The sequence below is a fragment of the Oncorhynchus nerka genome, linkage group LG11 (assembly GCF_034236695.1).
Source record: "Oncorhynchus nerka isolate Pitt River linkage group LG11, Oner_Uvic_2.0, whole genome shotgun sequence".
Taxonomy (NCBI): Eukaryota; Metazoa; Chordata; class Actinopteri; order Salmoniformes; family Salmonidae; genus Oncorhynchus; species Oncorhynchus nerka.
The window spans coordinates 52,550,256-52,568,658 of NC_088406.1; the positions used below are offsets into that span (position 1 = coordinate 52,550,256).

The 18,403-nt window shown below is 45.1% G+C and overlaps 1 protein-coding gene across 1 annotated transcript in view; it reads right to left on the minus strand.

Annotated features, from left to right (window-relative positions):
* Window positions 1–1,870: 1,870 nt before the first annotated feature.
* The window catches only part of arhgef12a (Rho guanine nucleotide exchange factor (GEF) 12a), a 71,964-nt gene continuing 55,431 nt past the window's right edge, over window positions 1,871–18,403 (minus strand). The window contains 26 exon segments of the mRNA XM_029673202.2: window positions 1,871–2,831; window positions 2,919–2,994; window positions 4,176–4,402; window positions 5,008–5,256; window positions 5,462–5,689; window positions 5,983–6,062; window positions 6,192–6,269; window positions 6,518–6,605; window positions 6,909–7,076; window positions 7,398–7,473; window positions 7,727–7,804; window positions 8,173–8,273; window positions 9,153–9,267; window positions 9,697–9,822; window positions 10,539–10,624; window positions 10,830–10,850; window positions 10,853–10,975; window positions 12,659–12,813; window positions 13,081–13,113; window positions 13,418–13,562; window positions 15,832–16,038; window positions 16,346–16,454; window positions 16,565–16,679; window positions 17,665–17,697; window positions 17,910–18,047; window positions 18,292–18,397. Of these exon segments, the coding sequence (XP_029529062.2) occupies window positions 2,821–2,831; window positions 2,919–2,994; window positions 4,176–4,402; window positions 5,008–5,256; window positions 5,462–5,689; window positions 5,983–6,062; window positions 6,192–6,269; window positions 6,518–6,605; window positions 6,909–7,076; window positions 7,398–7,473; window positions 7,727–7,804; window positions 8,173–8,273; window positions 9,153–9,267; window positions 9,697–9,822; window positions 10,539–10,624; window positions 10,830–10,850; window positions 10,853–10,975; window positions 12,659–12,813; window positions 13,081–13,113; window positions 13,418–13,562; window positions 15,832–16,038; window positions 16,346–16,454; window positions 16,565–16,679; window positions 17,665–17,697; window positions 17,910–18,047; window positions 18,292–18,397 (2,972 nt within the window). The 3' untranslated portion in view covers window positions 1,871–2,820.

The following is an 18,403-nucleotide window of genomic DNA, read 5'->3' on the forward strand; positions in this document are numbered from 1 at the left end:
TAATAATACAAAAACATTTGGATTGTTTACAGGCTAAAAGCCGTGGTACATTCTTTAGGACAAGTTCTTAGTGGATGGATGCTGCATGTGTGCAGTAGATTGAGCGTTGTCATTGTCAAGTGACAATGAATGTCAACGTCACATCAGGGTCAGAGGCAATGTTTTTAAAACACACGGCCTTGGTGGAACTTGTTCATACTTGCATGTGTCTATTCCGTGGGTATGTACATATCTATAATATTCACACAGTTGCCTAAGTGAAAATTGCTTCACTCCTGGTGGAAACGCGCGCGCACACACACGCACGTCTCCTGTCAAGCGAGTCATATCACCAAACATCCTTATCTTAGAATCAAGCCACACTTAAAGCGCTACAATTACCTGAATGTCACAAACAGCGTCAAGTTGAGCGTCAAGTAACATAAAAATTCCTGATATTGTCAAGATGACTCAAGGAGACACAAATCTCCTTGTGAGACACCTTGTAGGAAACTTTTTCCACTCTTTGTAAAATAACAGATGCAGCAAAGGTGGTGCATGGAAATTACAATTGTATATTATTGGCTAGAACAGGCACTCGAAGACAACACACCTTTACTCATAGATCAGAGTCGTAGATCCTATTTCCATCTTATGCTTTTGGCACAAGGGATACATCTTATACATTGGCAGAATGAGAAAAACGATGGGCTTGTCGGTAGCTCAAACTGAGATGTGACAGAGCACGCCTCTGTCTAGAACTTCAATTAGGTAATTGACAGGTGCATGTGGAAAGTGTGCCAATCAATTACCACCCCTCTCTTCTTGGTCTCCATTTCGGTGCAGAATGTTTTCAGGAGGATAGGCAGAGGCAGGAGATGTGTCACTCAAACGATAATTAATTAGAGCTTAACCCTTTGTAGAGGCTTCTGTCTGTCCTCTCCAGCAAGAGATGTAAAACCATCAAGTAATGTGCACACACTGTCACGTAGTATAGATTTAACCCAAAACCCTTTAACTACATAAGTTAAATTCCAAAGCAGATTTAGTTCTTCAGACATGACATTGCTTTGCAGTAACAGGGTACAATGGCATTTCTCTCTGGTATATTTAGCTATCAACCTTTCAGACAGTAACTGAGCTTTCAGACAGATGCCTGAAGGAAAAAAATGTCATTTGATAGTTTGAGCTGAATCATATAATGATAGACTAGATACACATCCAGCAGCAAAAGAACACCTTGTTTCAGACGGAGAAAACTGATGTCACTGCAGGTTTCAGGGTGGGTCCTCCTTATGTCCATCTGGTGGATGGTAAAAGCCTGCCCCCTACTGGCATTTGTCAGGTGACTGCATCTTCATATAAGAGGAAAAGGACAACCTAATTGCCTTGTTATTGATTAATTAAGTCATGGTATTGCTGAATCCATTCCATGTAAAAAAGTTGAGTTGAAATCTGAGAAATAGAAAACTACTGTGTATGGGATAACCAAATTTAGTTACCTAACAAAAGCTTAGCAACATGTTCCTGCATGGTCAAACTCATAGGCTGCATTATTTTGTTCACCTACCTAACCTGATTGGTCAGTATTGAGCAAAACTGTAGTGAAAAGGGCTGTACACTTATTGTGATGGCTACATTTCATGAGTAGGCTAACTCCATTGTCCTCCAATTGTTACCTCACTCTGACGGAAAACGGTGCTGAAAAAACTCCCACAGCCACAGGGCAGTACGCCCTGCAGTCCAAGTAACTTGGTGTTTCTTTCTGTCCCATCTTGTCTCCTTGTTCATCAAATAGTTTTAGTGATATATCTACAGGGTTAGAAGTAAGGGAACGTGAGAACATTTCAAGTCTATCACCAAGAGAACAGGACTAAATGAATAAACCGTGTTTAGGTTGAGAAATGTGTCATGGCATTTTTTTTATTAAAGTTATGCATAACCTTCCAACTTGATAGTTTGTGTGTGAACTTTATGACATTATCAGCTAGAATTGTCAGATCACTGGCACATCAGCAGTAGCATGGGCGGGCACAGGGAGGGGAAACCAGACATGATTACCAACAGAAGTAGAAGGGATGAGTTTTAGACCAGTTGTAAAAAAATACACTGAGGACCAGGACAGAGCCCCTGACTTTTCCATGCTGCTTAAACACCATCCTATGAGGGCTCCACGCAAAATGTGACTCTATACCCACTCGTATTATTCCTGTTCATTAAGGATAGGATAGTGTGATATGGGTGGAGCAGCCTAAAAGGAGGTCGAAACAGCCCACAAAAAAACACATGCAAGCAACATGGGAAACCACAAGAGAGAAAATAAATACATCATGGGATAAAAAACAAAAACACACAATACATTATCTTAAAATGTTCCTTTCACTTGTCGCTTCTTTTTGTGTGTTTAATATATATACTAAACACACGGCTTTGTACATTTTGGTGCAATTCTCCTTCTTGCAGGGATGACTAGGAGTAGAGAGAAATGGGAAGGGAGACAGGGCGACCCACAGCAATTGGAGTGGGGACACCCGGGGGGGGGGGCTGGATTCGGGACAGTCCCTCTTCCCTGATTGCCTTGTGCTGACGGAGAGGTGCGGGAGGAGAAATCCAAAGGAAACCCCCCCCCCTTCCTCCAACTGTCTCTCGCTCATGCTCAGTCTCTCGGGGAGAACCACGGTGGGAGGAGGAAGAGGGTACTCAGCAGTTGAGTGGACAAGCTAAGAGGACATCCAGGTCAACGAGACAGCAGGGAGGCAAGAAATCAACCCTTCCATCTTCACCGTCTCCCTTACGGCCTGATGCAGAGGCCTGGGAGGGGAAGGGGCTGACGTTCCACGACTATCTTTTATCTAGGAACAAGATAATAACAGTCACGTCTCACATGCTCATGGGTTTTCTAATAAACACAGAAATCGCTAAGACTAGACCCATGTTACCTTTGTTGATGTCCGTGCCTGTCGATGACCTGGCCGGCCTCTGGCGTAGTAGACTGTGATACTTGGCCTCTACCTCCTGATAGAAAACAGACAAGCAGGGAACAGTCGGCAATCAGATTTGATACGCATGAACGTAAAATCAACGTTACTAATTAACCCGTATCCTACAATTTCACTGTCCCGCGGACATAATAACATAATACACAAATCTCCACCAAAAATCTGTCTGTTTAAACTAGAGTTTCATGGGCTGCATCTTAAATCAACCGCATCCGCCGATATCACCCTTCCGTATCTGCGGCGAAAGGTGGCAGAGCTAGAGTGGTGTTTGTCAGACCGTGAGACATCCCAGAAATAGTTCTCACAGAAACGTCGCCAGCGTCCGAACAGTTTGGCCTACAAAATGATTATGACCACTCTATTGAAAGGGGAGGTGCTCTAGGACGCCCACAAGCCTCACCAGACTCGTCTGAATTCGGTACAGCCTATTCTACCAACTTCTGTGTGTAGTGTCCAAACAATTTTGTCTAGACACTATGACCCCTCTGTGGACATCTGAGACCCGATGGTGTCCTCCGTTTTGCTCTAGGACGCCCACAAGCCTCACAAGACTCGTCTACCAGTAAAAAAAAAAGGATGGAAGTATATATGGAGATAGTTTAGTGTCTAAAATAAGAGGATAAATAACATGTAAAAAAAACAACATTTAAATAGTTTCCTGAAGTCTCAGATATAGGACAGACACTTTATAACAAACCTAACTTAGATTTTACTGCCACCATCTGTTGTTCCATGTAGTGAATCTGTTATTCAATACATTTCAACGGCTAATAGCAGTAATGCCAAATTCAATGTTCCATATTTAGTATTTGATACCTTAAGGGTATCAAATGATTCTTATAGCTAAATGATCCTTGGTATGACCATCTTAAAACAATTCCATGTTAGCTTAGACCCCCCCCCCCCCCCAACCAACCAGTCAGACAGCCAACCAACCAACCAGTCAGTCAACCAGTCACCTAGTCAACCAACCAATCAACTAGTCAGTAACCCACCCACCCAGCAGTCATTCAAACAATACACCAGTCAACCAACCAGTAAGTCAGTCACTCAACCAACCAGTCAACCAACCAACCAGTCAGTCACAAAAGTTAGTCAACCAACCAACCCTTCAGTAAGCAAATCATCCAGTCAGTCAACCAATCAACCAGTCAGTCACAAACCAAACAACCATCCCACCCACCCACGTGTGCGTACCTTGAGGTGGTTGAGGTTGGTCTGCAGGTTGCGAAGGTGGGACAGGACCTGTCGGCTGAAGCTGGAGATGCTACCTGCCTGTGAGGCAGAGGAGAACCTCAGGCTGATCCCAGAGTCTCCTGCCCCGCAGCCCCGCGAGGCGCTCAGCTGCTTCCCGGTGGCCTGGAGGTCATCGTCCGTGCTGCTCTCCCCCGAGCCCCCGTAGCCCTCCAGGACCAGGTACCCTGCTGGGAAACGCAACAACAGGGCCCAACTCAATAATCAACAAACGGATGAAAACAGATTGAAACAACTTGTTCAGATTGAAACAACTTGTCCAAAAACGCTTGTTTTTGTTTTCCGTTGCAAAATGTTTTGCTACAAGGTGCCCAATTTTTTTTTTATACCTTTATTTAACTAGGCAAGTCAGTTAAGAACAAATTCTTATTTTCAATGATGGCCTAGTAACAGTGGTTTAACTGCCTGTTCAGGGGCAGAACGACAGATTTGTACCTTGTCAGCTCGGGGATTTGAACTTGCAACCTTTCGGTTAATAGTCCAAGGCTCTAACCACTAGGCTACCCTGCCGCCCCAATGAGCATGATCAAGCGGAGTCCCTGCTGTTCAGCACACCTACGCACTGGAGGTCCTCAAACCTAGAGTTATCTAGCACGGGGTTCTTTAATAATGGGGAACCCAAAGGTGACAGGGGTGCCTATTTCTGTTCTTCTCCGGCACTAACACTCTCTTTATTCAACACTGGGAGATTGGTTGGTTGAATCAGGTGTGTTGGTGCTGAGCTAGAACAAAAATGTGCAATCTCTCGCTCACTCACACACGACCGCAAGCTCACCATAATCCTCGGGGGACTCAAAGAAACCGGTGTCCCCAGACACCAGGTCCTGAGCCGGGTCCTCAGGGTGGCTGGCCTGGGTGCACATCCCGGAGCCTTTCTGCACAGCCACCCGGGCACGGCTGTCCACGGGGGTCCTCAGGGACGTGGTCCTGAGAAGACGCCCACCCCCCGAGGAGGAGCGTACAGCACGCTCACTGTCCTCCTGCGACATGAGCTGGGTCACCAGGACCTGCTTCAGCGCCGACACTAGAGGAGAGGGGACAGATACGGTTAGACCAATGGAGGAGTCTGTGTGATTCTAAATTAATTGATTCCCCACCAAATAAAATCTATATATGTAATGTATGTTTTGGGACGGAGCGCTATCCCTGACCAACCGGCCTGACCGGGTTCATATAACTAACTGGTTTTCCTGGCTAGAAAAGTCTTAGGTAGATGTTCTTTCACTCACATGTCTTTAAGGCATCGTCAGCCCTAGAAGGACTGAAGCCCAGCCCGTCCGATTCGCTGAACCCGTCTACGGCCATGCGGAAGGGCAGCCGATCTGCAAGGTCCGGGTCCCCGTAAAGCCCCTCCTCCCGGCTGGGCTCCTCCTCTTCGGGCTTGAGTCCTACAAAGGACTTGGCATCTGGGAGAGAGGTCTGCATCACGCCACCAGAGGCAGCGCTGCACTCTTTATCTGGGGAGATAACAAGGACAATCTAGATACAATCTAGATACTACTGGAGCGTGTTACTGGTGGAGGGTGGAACGTAGTAGCTGGAATGGAATACATGGGAAGGTATCAAACACATCAAGTCAGTTTCATACATTCCATTCCAGCAATTGAAATAAGCCCGTCCTCGATTCTAAAGCGATATCAGCCTCCACTGCACATTACGCAATGTCGCTAACTGCTACTGAAAAGTTCTTAAATACACTGATCACTCTAGACGGGGGAACACGGGAGAGGTGAGGTGCTAGTTCAGTTACCTATAGACTGGCTGCTTCCAGAGGAGATGCGGTCCGGGTCCTTACCGAGTCGGGCTACGTCTGCAGCGATGATCTCCACACTGACACGGTGGGAGAGAACGCAGAGACAGTATCAGGAGAAGCAAGGTCATGGTCATCATGATATACACTTGCTGATGAATAAAACCAAAAGAAAACAAAGACGTTTTATACTGAGAGGAGGAACGTACTCTGTTTGAGGTAAGTGGATGCCGCTGTGCGGCTTCACTTTCATGGCGTCCGCTCTCTGGGTGATCTGCCGCTGCCACCTGGTGGAGGGAGGATAACAATTCACAGGCAGACAGAGGCGAGTAGACTGTGGATAAAAAAAGTGTCCCTTACCTCAGACCTAGGACCAGATAAGCCTAACTGCATTGCTAACCGTAACCATTAAGACAGGTGAGAAAAACATCTGACCCTGTATCAGTGGTTAGGGGCAACTTCTACCTAGGGTGAATTAAATGGGTTTTTTAAGTAGGGGTTATAATGACTAAACCACAGTGTCAGGAGGACTCACATTCTCTGCTCTGATACGGTCTGGGCCATCAGCTCGTAGATCTGTGCCCCGTTGTCCGACATTGAGAGAACAAAGAACGACTTGTTGTCTGTTGGGAGAAGGAATAGCAGGAAAACAGGGTCAGACTCCTGGCTGCGTCTCTAATCACACCCTATTCCCCATATAATCCACTACTTTTGACCACAGTCACATAGGGCTGCCACATAAGGCTCTGGTAAAAGTTGGACTATATAGGGGGATAGGGTGTCATTGTGTTAACAAGGTTGGATCTAACAAACAGATTTCAATAGAACACTAGAATGGTTATTGGCATTCCATGGTAGCATGACTACAGTGCGGCCATCTTTGTCAGGGAAACTAATAGTATGATTGCATCTATATGGTAACTCACCTGTGGCCACAGAGCGCACCAGCACCGCGTTGAGCTTGATGATGGGGCTGAAGATGTGCTTGGTGTCGGCGGTGCCCGACAGGTTTTTGCTGTGGCACTTGAGGACGAGCCGCTCGTCTTGCTTCTGCAGCAACACCAGGATGTCCTCCAAGAGCAGGGTGTACAGCTCTGAGACCAGAAGAAGAGGGGATTTATCCACAGAATTACATAGAACACTTCAATGGATATAGACGTCACAATTATATTACTATTATATCTCATTAGGCGACAATCGTGTTTGTTTTGTGATTTCTCCCATGACATCATATGGTTTGTCTTAGGGGCCAGGAGTTTTTCCTAACCACATGACCTGACATGGAATTAGTTCGGGCCCTGTCTGCAGTTGTAGTGTACAACTAGGGCCAAGAGTTTCCACTGGTTGGATCACATTGGTCAGAAAAATCCTCCTGGCCTTATCCACATAAACGCCTGATGAAGTCATACGCGTACCAATAGTCTTGTCCTTGTTGACCTTCCATGACAGTGGTCCCTCGTGGATCATCTTCTTCTTGGTCAAGTCCAGGTTCTGAGTGTGGAGGGAGTTAAGGTCAAAGGTCAGATTAGCTGGGTTTATTTGTTTAGTCAGATCCCCATTAGCTTTCACTTTGGAAACAGGTACTCCACGCCAAAGAATGGAGCGGCATGGCCTAGTCTAGATCCCCCTTTTAATAACTGCAGTGGCTCCCTCGCAGAAACTGAAGCAAAAATGTTGCTTCAAGTCAATTGTGGGTAGTCTACAGACTAATACGCTTTGACAAATGCTTTATAGATCGCCTCACCTTGAGCTCTGTAATCATGGGGTTCTCCGTCTGCTTCAGAGACGAGAGGTCTAGCCGCCTCTGGTAGTCCTCCAGCCTCTGTGGAAAGAAAGAGAGAGAGAGAGACGGAGAAAGAGAGAAAAAGAGAGCAAAAGAAAGCGAACAAGAGAGGGAGAAAAAAAGAAAGATAGGTACACAGAAAAACAGCCGTAAGCTGGATGCTCTGCTGCTACAGGCAGTATTAGACTAACCAAGAGACACAAACCCCATATTCTCTCTGCAATAAATCACCTGCCATCATCTCTGCTGGCTCTAAGAGGAACAGTGGGAGGACAGACTTCAGAGTGGCTGAGAAGCTTTCTCGGCAGAACAGGGGTGAAATGAGACAGGGGAGATGTGGGAGACCGAGGGAATAGGCTGTGCTTCCGTACCTGCCGTTCCCAGATGACGCTAAAAATCACACCTACTTGTTTGTTTTCAGACTCCTTCACCGCTTGGTTGACGTGGTTGAGAATCTTCCTGCAGCAGTCGCCTGCCTTCTTTACCTTGTCTTTCTCCATGGTGTCATCTGAAATGAAATTACAAGAGAGAAAGGGTGATGAAGATTCTGTGGAGGAAAAACAGAAAAAAACACCTCTGTGGGGTACTGCACAGCAAATTGATATTTTCCTGCACCCATTAGCAGCCGATGATATTCGAAAATGAAGACCAAGTAGAGGTCATTAACATTCCTTAACAGCTGGTTCTACTTTATGTTTAGTGCATTTTATTTCCGCGAGGGAGAACTAAACCAGAGCCAAGATTAAAAATGATGGGACTCAAATAATGCGAGAACATCTCCCAAAATGTGCATTACCGACGTTGGAAAATGCCAAAATAATCATCTCAGTTTAACCGAGAGCAAAGATTTAATTTGAGCCGGGCTGGCAGCTCCTAACACACACAGGCGCGCATACACACACAGGCGCACTGACACACACAGGCGCACTGACACACACACAGAGAAAGAAAGGGTGGTCACTGGGGCACCACAGTGGAAGGACACTGCTATCATTAACGCTGCTGTAAGCGCGCTGCCCTGCATCACTGTGATGGCCCAGTTCACTTCGAGCCCAGTGCCATCACCTCATTGTCAGAGTCCAGTACGCTTTTTACATTATCATGCCAAACACAACCAACCCGTACTCTGCTGGCTCACAGGGCGGCGCACAATCGGCCCAGTGTCGTCCTGATTAGGGGAAGGTTTGGCCAGGATAGGCAGTCATTGTAAAATAAGAATTTGTTCTTAAACAACCTGCCTTGTTAAATAAATGTATTTGTATGTATTTTCACATTCTTGTACTAGCACGGTTCCAGCAAGTATTGTGGGTGTGTAGTCAGCCCAGTACAGTGCAGCTTGGCTTAGTAGAGTGGACGAGGTATAGGAGTGTGTGTGTGTGTGGTCTACCTGTGTACTTGGCGATGTTTTCCAGTAGGAGAGGGTACTTGGTGAGCCTCTGCATCTCCACGGGAATGATGTCCTTCAGTTGGAGTCTTCGACACAGTCGGTTACTCTCAGCCTCCTGCAAACGCACAGTGAAGTCAGGTCAGAAGGCCGCAGGAATGATGAAAAGAGCAACAAAACAGGCACGATGTATCCTTTTCGTTCATATATATACTTCGCCCACCAGTGACTGTGGCTTTGACAGAGCTACATCTTGAATGGTTACTTTCTACAACTTTCGTTAATGTTTAAATTGACTTAAAATGGATTTGAACAAATCATTTTCAAATGCTATCATTGAACTACACAAGCTTCCCTCAAACATCCCAATTCCCTGTCATATACATTGTACTGTACAATCTGCAGAAGTTGATTACATAGTCAAATACCTGACCTAAACCTCAAGTAACAGGCAGTGCCCAATAGCCCTGTGTGTGCACTCCAGTACATGCGCTGCCCTCCCCCTGTCCATATCTCCTCCTCTTCTCTCCTCCATTCCTCCACTTACCTGCATGAAGGAGGTGAAGCGCGAGTCCTTCTTCTGCCTGCTCTTGATGAGCTCCAGAGCAAAGGGCTGGTTGCTGCAGAACGTGCCCACCGCCTGCTTGATCTTCTCCTCCTCGCCCCCGCTGAACTGGAAAACAACACAGGCGAGCCAGGCGAATCGGGGTCAGTCGCCATGGCAACTCCCTGCCGCCAAGCCCTTGGTCCTTGCGTGTGTGGTGGCACAGTGACAGATCGATGGGGGGGGGTCTAAATCTGCCTCTACATGCTTTAGCCAATTCCCTCTGACTATCATTGCTGTCATGATTCTGTCATAGCTTTATGTTGGTTCTCATGGTTGTCTCCGCCCGTGATAGCTGATGTGTTGTGAGCGTTCTGGCACCACTTGAGCGGGTGCTTCACACTGGCGGTGGTTAAGGCGAGTTTCCCCTTTCTATGTAAGCACTTTGAGCATTTGGAAAAGCGCTTTATAAATCCAAAATAATTGTTATTAAACATGTATAGACAGAGGGGTTTTTGCTAAAGCACGTGTAGATCTGGGACCAGGTTAGTGGATGGGTTCTGCCAGTCCATCTGTGCCACACTATCGTTTAACAATTTTACTTCCATTCCGCAAAACACAGCACCCATCTTTACCCTCCAGTTCATTGCCAATTAAAAAGATAAGCAATCCCATAAAAGAAAGTGGGTGTTTATTCCGCAGTGAAAAGCAATTTCAGGCAACGCCACAGCTTTCGTGGTTTGTGTGAGAGAGAGAAAGACTTCTCTCCAACAACACAAATATTACATGAATCCTATTTCGTTGGGGAAAAGGCTTCAAAAGAAAAAGAAAAGAGCTGTACTCACCCAGGACAGCAAGTCGTCTCCTATTTGGTCGATTACAGACGTCTCGTTCCTTTTCCGGATTGTTGCCATTTGCTCAGATATCAAAACTGAAAAATGAAAGGGAATATAAGAGGGTCATTCTGACATTATGTCTCTCTCTGTGTGTGTGTGTGTGGGGGGGGGGGGGGGGGGCATGTCATATCAAAGTGGGAAAATGTGTGTGTATGTGTCCATGTTTGTGGTTGAGCATGTACATTCCTGTTTGTGTGTGTGTGTGTGTGTGTGTTTGCTTATGTCCACACGTGCAAGTACCATGCAGTTGAACAATGTCCCCAGGTTGGTGAAGATGTTCTTGATGTCGGCAGGAGGCAGTATGGCCTCTCTGGTGAGCTTCTGGTAGAAGATGTTGTCTAGCACTTTGAGCATCCGCAGGTGGGCCCTCTCAGTGTAGAACAGCTCTGTAGACACAGACCCACAGCACTCATCACTATTGTAGACTGATAAATGACTACAATTAGGCAACCATAAATAAGCGATAAACAGTGATAACGAAAACGGTTATTTCAGCTTGTTCTTCGGGCCCAAGTTCCTACTAGGAAAGATGCATTTGTGAAAGTGAAATATTAATAAAGTTTGTTTGATTGAGTTTGCAGTGTTTACACTGTTAGTGTATGTCTGTTCATTGCACTCTTTAACTCTTTACACTCATACCCATATATGGGTGAAAAATAGCAGATTTGGACACTGATAAGCCCCTAAATTGGAACGCAGTGGCTTTACAGTAACATGCTTGCTATACATGACGTCAGAGCTCAGGGTCTCCGCTTCACAGCGCAGGTTTTTTACTGACAGTGGTTCTGAACTTGAACACAATAGCGACAAGAAGTTGCTCCCATCCCTCCCGCTACCGTGGATTTTTTTTTTTGTCGTCGGAGTGAGGGAAATACTGTTAAATAAAGGCTTGATATATTTTGAAAGATGAGACATTGAGGATTATAATAAATACCACTTTGATGTCATACAAGCAAGCCAAGCACCCGTTAGTCCAAATGGGCACTTCATATTTCCATATCATAAAACTCATTTAATATACAGTGCCAACGTTTATGATCACTGCGCTTGATGTACAGTCACAAGATGACATGGCGTCATAAATGAATATTTCTGGTGGATCTCCTCGGACTTAATTGAATGCACTCTATTCTATGCGTACCAAAATGGCAATCTGCATCTCTGAATTGACTTGTGAAAGCCTAACACTAAGATTGTAATTTGAAATTTAGCTAGCCATGTTGACAATACAACACGCTTTCAAATGATGCCGACCTGACTAGATTGCGATTTATAATGGACCGTGTTTGGAATGAGTAAACAACAGTAATTGTGTAAAGGCGGGGACGCAGGGCTGTGTTCCAAACAAAATAACTACACGTCTGCTTGCTGTAGTTCCTCAACGGCACATCGAGGAAAGCTCAAAATGGCACCTTAAAGTTGAAGACTATTCATTGAGTTGAAATGACATAGGACCGGTTCACACTTTGGAGGTGTGTAGCCACTTGGAGACACCAGTTAGACCTCTCACTCAAACCCATGTCATTTTTTTGTCTTATGTTGAACCTAGCCCACATTTACCATGAATATTCTTGTTACTGACTGTATCCAGATTATTTTCATTTTTTTTTAAATCAACAAATGCGGCGAAAAGTACAGTAAATATAAAATTCTCATAAAATCAACAGTGTAACGTTTGGATTCAGTCTTGTGTCAGATTATCGGTTTTATCCTCACCTTCAGTCTAATAATGTTTTCATGATCTCCAAACGGTTCCCTTTTGATTGCTACCATGCATACCAGCATATGCTTTCCATATTTCTTCTGTAAGAAATGTTTCATTTTAGCCCTATCCATACAGACCAATTCCCACTTGTGTAAGGGGTCAACAGTAATTATTCCTTTGGAACAATAAACTGCCTACTAAAAAAATGAATATCTAACACAGACATACAGTATGTGCAGGGCCTTGGGTTTTTCCTAATCATGCAAAGCCAATCACTAGGGCCCAGAGTTTTTCCTGGTCAGGTTACATGGGCCTTATTTATTTATATTACGGTGACTGGGTTACAGTTCGAACAGGAAGTTACCGTTAATGACTTCCTGTCTCTTGATCTCGTGGGCCCCGAGTCCAGCCAGGACCTCACGTCCCACCAGCTGCTGCCAGTTGAGAGGGTCGTGCTCAGAGTCCGTGCCTCCTTGGTCGTCTTCACTCTGCACCTCCGTAGAACCAAGGCCATCCAACCTGGGAGATGGGCAGCAGCAGTTAAGACACTGGTTACAACCTTGAAAAATACACTGACTAAGAAATGCAGTCACGAAATATAACAAAAGATGTTAGGAAATATCTAAAAACTCATACGGTTTCTAACCATAGCCTACATCACTTTTGATAAAAGGTAGTCCACATTTTGACCGAAGAGGTTAAGGAGACTAACTAAAAACTATCTGACCATTGTCTTTATCAGAAATAGTAGTAGGTCAAGTCAAAAAGAAAACAGAAAATACTTACCTTCTGATAGACTTGGGTGTTCCTTCAAGGATTCTGTAACAAGAGGATACTATAAACTACGAGGCCTGAATGACAACGCTTCACATACTCATCAAGATGTTCTCCGCCTGCATGAAACAACAACTAAAACTGTGCACAATAGGGATAAAAAAAATATGTCAACGGCTGACTGGAAAAAACAGTTGTATCAACTGGAATGGAATGACATGTTATATATAGAGGGTAATTAAATAAAATGGCACCCTATTCCCTCTCTAGTGCACTACTCACCCTATTCCCTCTCTAGTGCACTGGGCCCATAAGCCCTACGCTTTCGCCTGCTTGGGGTCCATCTTACCTGCTCTCCCTGTCCTCCTCCTGCAGCTGGTCCAGGCTGTATGGGCTCAGGCTGTAGTCAAAGTGTGTGTTTGGAGTGTACTGTAGACTGTCCAGGTCTCCAAGACCTTCGCTCAGTTTGAGGAAGGCAGAGTTAGGGGTCAGAACTGAGGAGGAAAGAGACAGAGAGATCAGTTACATTGTACAACTATCAGGCCAGGTGGGAAGACCATTACTTCATCTTAGAACAGGAACGATAAACTGAAAATTGCCTTCCTCTTATTGAAACATTTAGCTGTAATTTTCAGTGATTTTGCTACACAATGTTTCTGTAGATTGTTCTAAAACCTCTATTTGGTCGACAGTAATAGCCAATGCATTATGTTGACTCTTGATATGAAAGCATCTGCCTGTCCCTGTTTCGCTGGGACAGGCAGCACATGGAGAATGTAGAGATGCATTCTGAGAAACACAAGAATATGACCGTTGCGCAAAATTGCTATTGCGGGGAAAAGACAGTTTTCAAAGCAACTACTGTTCTAGTTACAGAGTCATAACTTCCTGTGAGTATATTATGTATTTATCTTAATATTCAGTTCATGGCACCACTTTACAACCGGAGTAGGCTGTAGTGTAGTATAGTTTTGATGTGCTGTGGAGTGGATCCGAGAACTCCATTTTGGTACATACAGTGCATTCGGAAAATATTCAGACCCCGTGACTTTATTCTTTATCCTTATTCTAAAATGTATTATTACATTTTTTCCCCTCATCAATCTACACACAATACCCCATAATGACAGAGCAAAAACAGGTTTATATACATTTTTGCACATTTATTAGAAATAAAAAACAGAAATATCACATTTACATAAGTATTCAGACCCTTTACTCAGCACTTTGCTGAAGCACCTTTGGCAGTGATTACAGCCTTGAGTCTTCTTGGGTATGATGCTACAAGCTTGGCACACCTGCATTTTGGGGAGTTTATCCCATTCTTCTCTGCAGATCCTCTCAAGCTCTGTCATGTTGGATGGGGAGTGTCGATGCACAGCTATTTTCTGGTTTCTCCAGAGATGTTCGATTGGGTTCAAGTCCATGCTTTGGCTGGGCCACTCAAGGACATTCAAAGACTTGTCCCGAAACCACTCCTGCGTTGTCTTGGCTGTGTGCTTAGGGTGGTTGTCCTGTTGGAAGGTGAACCTTCCTTCCTGCTCTGGAGCAGGTTTTCATCAATGATCTCTGTACTTTGCTGCGTTCATCTTTCCCCTCGATCCTGACTAGTCTCCCTGCTGCTGAAAAACATCCCTTCAGCATGATGTTGCCACCCCCATGCTTCACTGTAGGGATGGTGCCAGGTTTCCTCCAGACGTGACGCTTGGCATTCGGGCCAAAGAGTGGCTTCCGCCTGGCCACTCAACCATAAAGGCCTGATTGGTGGAGTGCTGCAGAGATGATTGTCCTTCTAGAAGGTTCTCCCATCTCCACAGAGGAACTCTAGAGCTCTGTCAGAGTGACCATCGGGTTCTTGGTCACCTCCCTGACCAAGGCCGTTCTCCCCAAATTGCTCAGTTGGTCGAGCGGCCAGCTCTGGGAAGAGTATAGGTAGTTCCAAACGTCTTTCATTTAAGAATGGTGGAGGCCACCGTGTTCTTGGGGACCTTCAATTCTACAGACGTTTGTTGGTACACTTCCCCAGATGTGCCGACACAATCCTGCCTCGGAGCTCCACGGACAATTTCTTAGACCTCATGTCTTGGTTTTTGCGCTGACATGCACTGTCAACTGTGGGATCTTATATAGACAGGTGTGTGCCTTTCCAAATCATGTCAAATTAATTTAATTTACCACAGACTCCAATCAAGCTGAAGAAACATCAAGGATGATCAATGGAAACAGGATGCACCTGAGCGGAATTTCGAGTCTCATTGCAAATGGTCTGAATAGTTATTTGAATTACATTTGCAAACATTTCTAAAAACCTGTTTTTGCTTTGTCAATATGGAGTACTATGTGTAGATTGAAGAAAATAATTATTGAATCCATTTTAGAATAAGGCGGTAATGTAACATTTGGAAAAAGGGAAGGGGTCTGAATTCTTTCCAAATGCACTGTATCGCCCAGCTCTACTACAGCTACAATGACCCCAAAATAATAGGTCATATTGACAGCTAACAATTAGGACATAAAACCAAATACAAAGTTACAGAGATGTTGAGATTCAGGAATTTAGAGAGCGCCGCAGACAAACCGTGCTCCTCAAACACTATGGGGAGCATAATTGGTCTTGCGTTGCTTGCGCTTGATATAGTATGTGGTCTAGAGACTAGGGTACTTGGTTTAGAATTCAGTATGTGGGAATTGTGCTAGCTAGAGAGTTTAGTAGGTATGTACTAGCTAGAGTCTTGTACAGTATGTGGTAGTTCAGGGTCGCACCAAACTCAGAGTCTCTGCTGCCTCCATCTGAGGCGTGGCTGTTGGTTGGCGAGGTGGCGTTGGTATTGGAGGAATGTGTGAGCTCTGAGCCCTCGCTGGATTGACTGGCCGTCAGGCGACCCGCCTCCAGGTGCTCCACGGCCCCCAGGCAGGGCTGGGACAGCTGCTTCTGGGGCCGCGGCTTGTTGAGGTCCATGGCCTTGCCGACTGCTCACCCAGACAAGACAGGCAGACAATCAGTCGGAGAGACAGGCAGGAAGCACACATACAGACAGACACACAGAGGTGTAGTAGGAGTCAATACTATAGGATCTATTTACTTTTCTGTTGCTCCTCCTTTTTTCCATAGTAACACAATGATTTGTTTTGAATGATAACCATCTACCAATACAAATGCCTCTCCAGGGGTTCAGTAAATTGGGAGACCTATAGTATACTAGTGTTGGTCACTGATGTTTATCATCTTAAATTACTAAATGAAAGCCAGTGTTGTTTATAACGCAGACAGACTCACTGGACGTGGGGTCGACGCGGCTGGGCCGGCGCGGAGGCCCGAGGATACTGGGAAACCTGGTTCGTTTCACCTTCTCCTCCCCTCCCTCCTTCTCGGTCTTGACGCTCTTCTGTTGATCACAGACATCCCATGATCAGTCAGTAAGAGAGATATAGCAGGGTGGGTGATGGTTAACCGAGCTAGGTTAGCGCAGGGTTCAGTGTAAGGGTAGGCTCATACCTTGATCTTGGGGAGGAAGTTCAGGCGGACCCTTTTGAACTCTAGGCCCCGTGGCTCTTTGACTTTCACTCCAAGGCGCTTCATGTACGCGAGGATGACATACTGCATAGTAGTGCTGCAACAACAGACCAATGAGGATTCCCGGATTTAGAGACTCAGGCTCAATTGCCATGTTCTCGGTTTTATATCAATGGAACAGATTGGGATGAAGCTGAAGTGAACTACATGTTGACGTGTCTTTAGCGTGGCTTTGACCATATGCTGTGAAAACGAGTGACGGCGGCAAGATGTCGCGTCCATTCATTAATCATTTGGGATATGCCGGGACCATATGGCATTTGAAATAAGGTCGTTGCACAACGTCGGAAATAGTCCCTTATGAATCTAAATGAACTAGAGAAATGTCATTTGTTATTAAAGGAGGTTGGCCAAGAGCTCATGTAGCTAGATTGCCCCCTGGCAAAGAGATACTCCACATATACAACGTGACTTCTGTTATAATGTTAACTGCTCAACCTCAAAATCATCTAAAATTGTGTTCTTGTCCTCTTTCTGTGCAGTGAACTGAAACTAGGTGGTTTGTCTCCAGTGTGACATTGAGTAGAAATGACACAGACAGTGCTTAGAAAGGCCAAGAGTCTGCAAGGCCCCAAAGTGTCTTAAACCCCTCAAGGAGTGCAGTGCACTTCACCACATCCTTCCAAAAGCTCAACAGCCTGTGCTCCCAACTCTAGCTTTAGAGGATGGAGTGTTCTGTGGGGGTGTGCAGTAAAAAACACACACACAAAAAAACAAAAACACATTGAGCACTGAGTATGTTGTGTGTTCACAGCCACAAGTAAGTATTGGTTGTGTTCAGTGGGACAAGGAGGTTCTACATGAATTTGTCCAATAACACCAGGTTTTTTTTTCTGGCTGCAAAATGTTTTGCTCTGTTGTGCCCTACTGAACACGATCATGGTCTCCAGTCAGCCTGTGATCATAAAGTCTTACACTGACACTCCCCAGACATCACACCGACTAAAATCAACGGATAGTGTGAAATATGTAGGGCTCATATCTGTTCTTTCCAATGGATAAACAAAAGAAAATCCCCTCACCATTTCTCCTCCTCTGTGGATTGTGTTGTCAACCTAAAATATGTCAAGAAATTCCATTAGAACAAATTATATTACACAGAAAATGATTAACATGTCAGAGTACAAAAAGAACTTCAAACAATTAGACAGAAGTAGTAGACTTCCAATCAATATATTATCAGCCTCAATTAAAATGTGTCAGCAAGTAAAATGAATGTTAAAGAACTTCTACATTAAGAAACAAAGCTGTGAGTGTTGCTACTAACAGGACATCCTCGATCTTGGTGATGATGTTTTCAGCACAGGAGCGTTCTCTCTCCAGTGCTACCCGGTCTCTGACGCGCTCCGTGTCCAGCCGGGCCAGTTCCCCCTCAGCCAGGGTTAGGCCCATACTGCGCTTCTGCCTGCACACCCCACAAACCACGGTGTCAGATCCCACTTACAGTAGGTTGACTTATAACATGCTTACATCATACTTACATCGCATACTTATAACAGGATTATAATAACTTAACGTTTAGAAAGACAAACAGTTACACTGTCTACATGTAAGACTCACTTGCATCTATCTTTACATATGACTAACACATATGTACACACCAATGGGAAAGGCAGCCATTTTGGAAGAGCACGAGCAAGGTGACTGACCTGAAGTCCTCCAGGTTCCTCTGGATGTCAGGGAGCAGGGTGTCCTGCATCATCTGGACTAACTGTCTGTTCTGCTCCTCAGGGATCAGCTCCGTCCTCCGCCGGTCTTCAC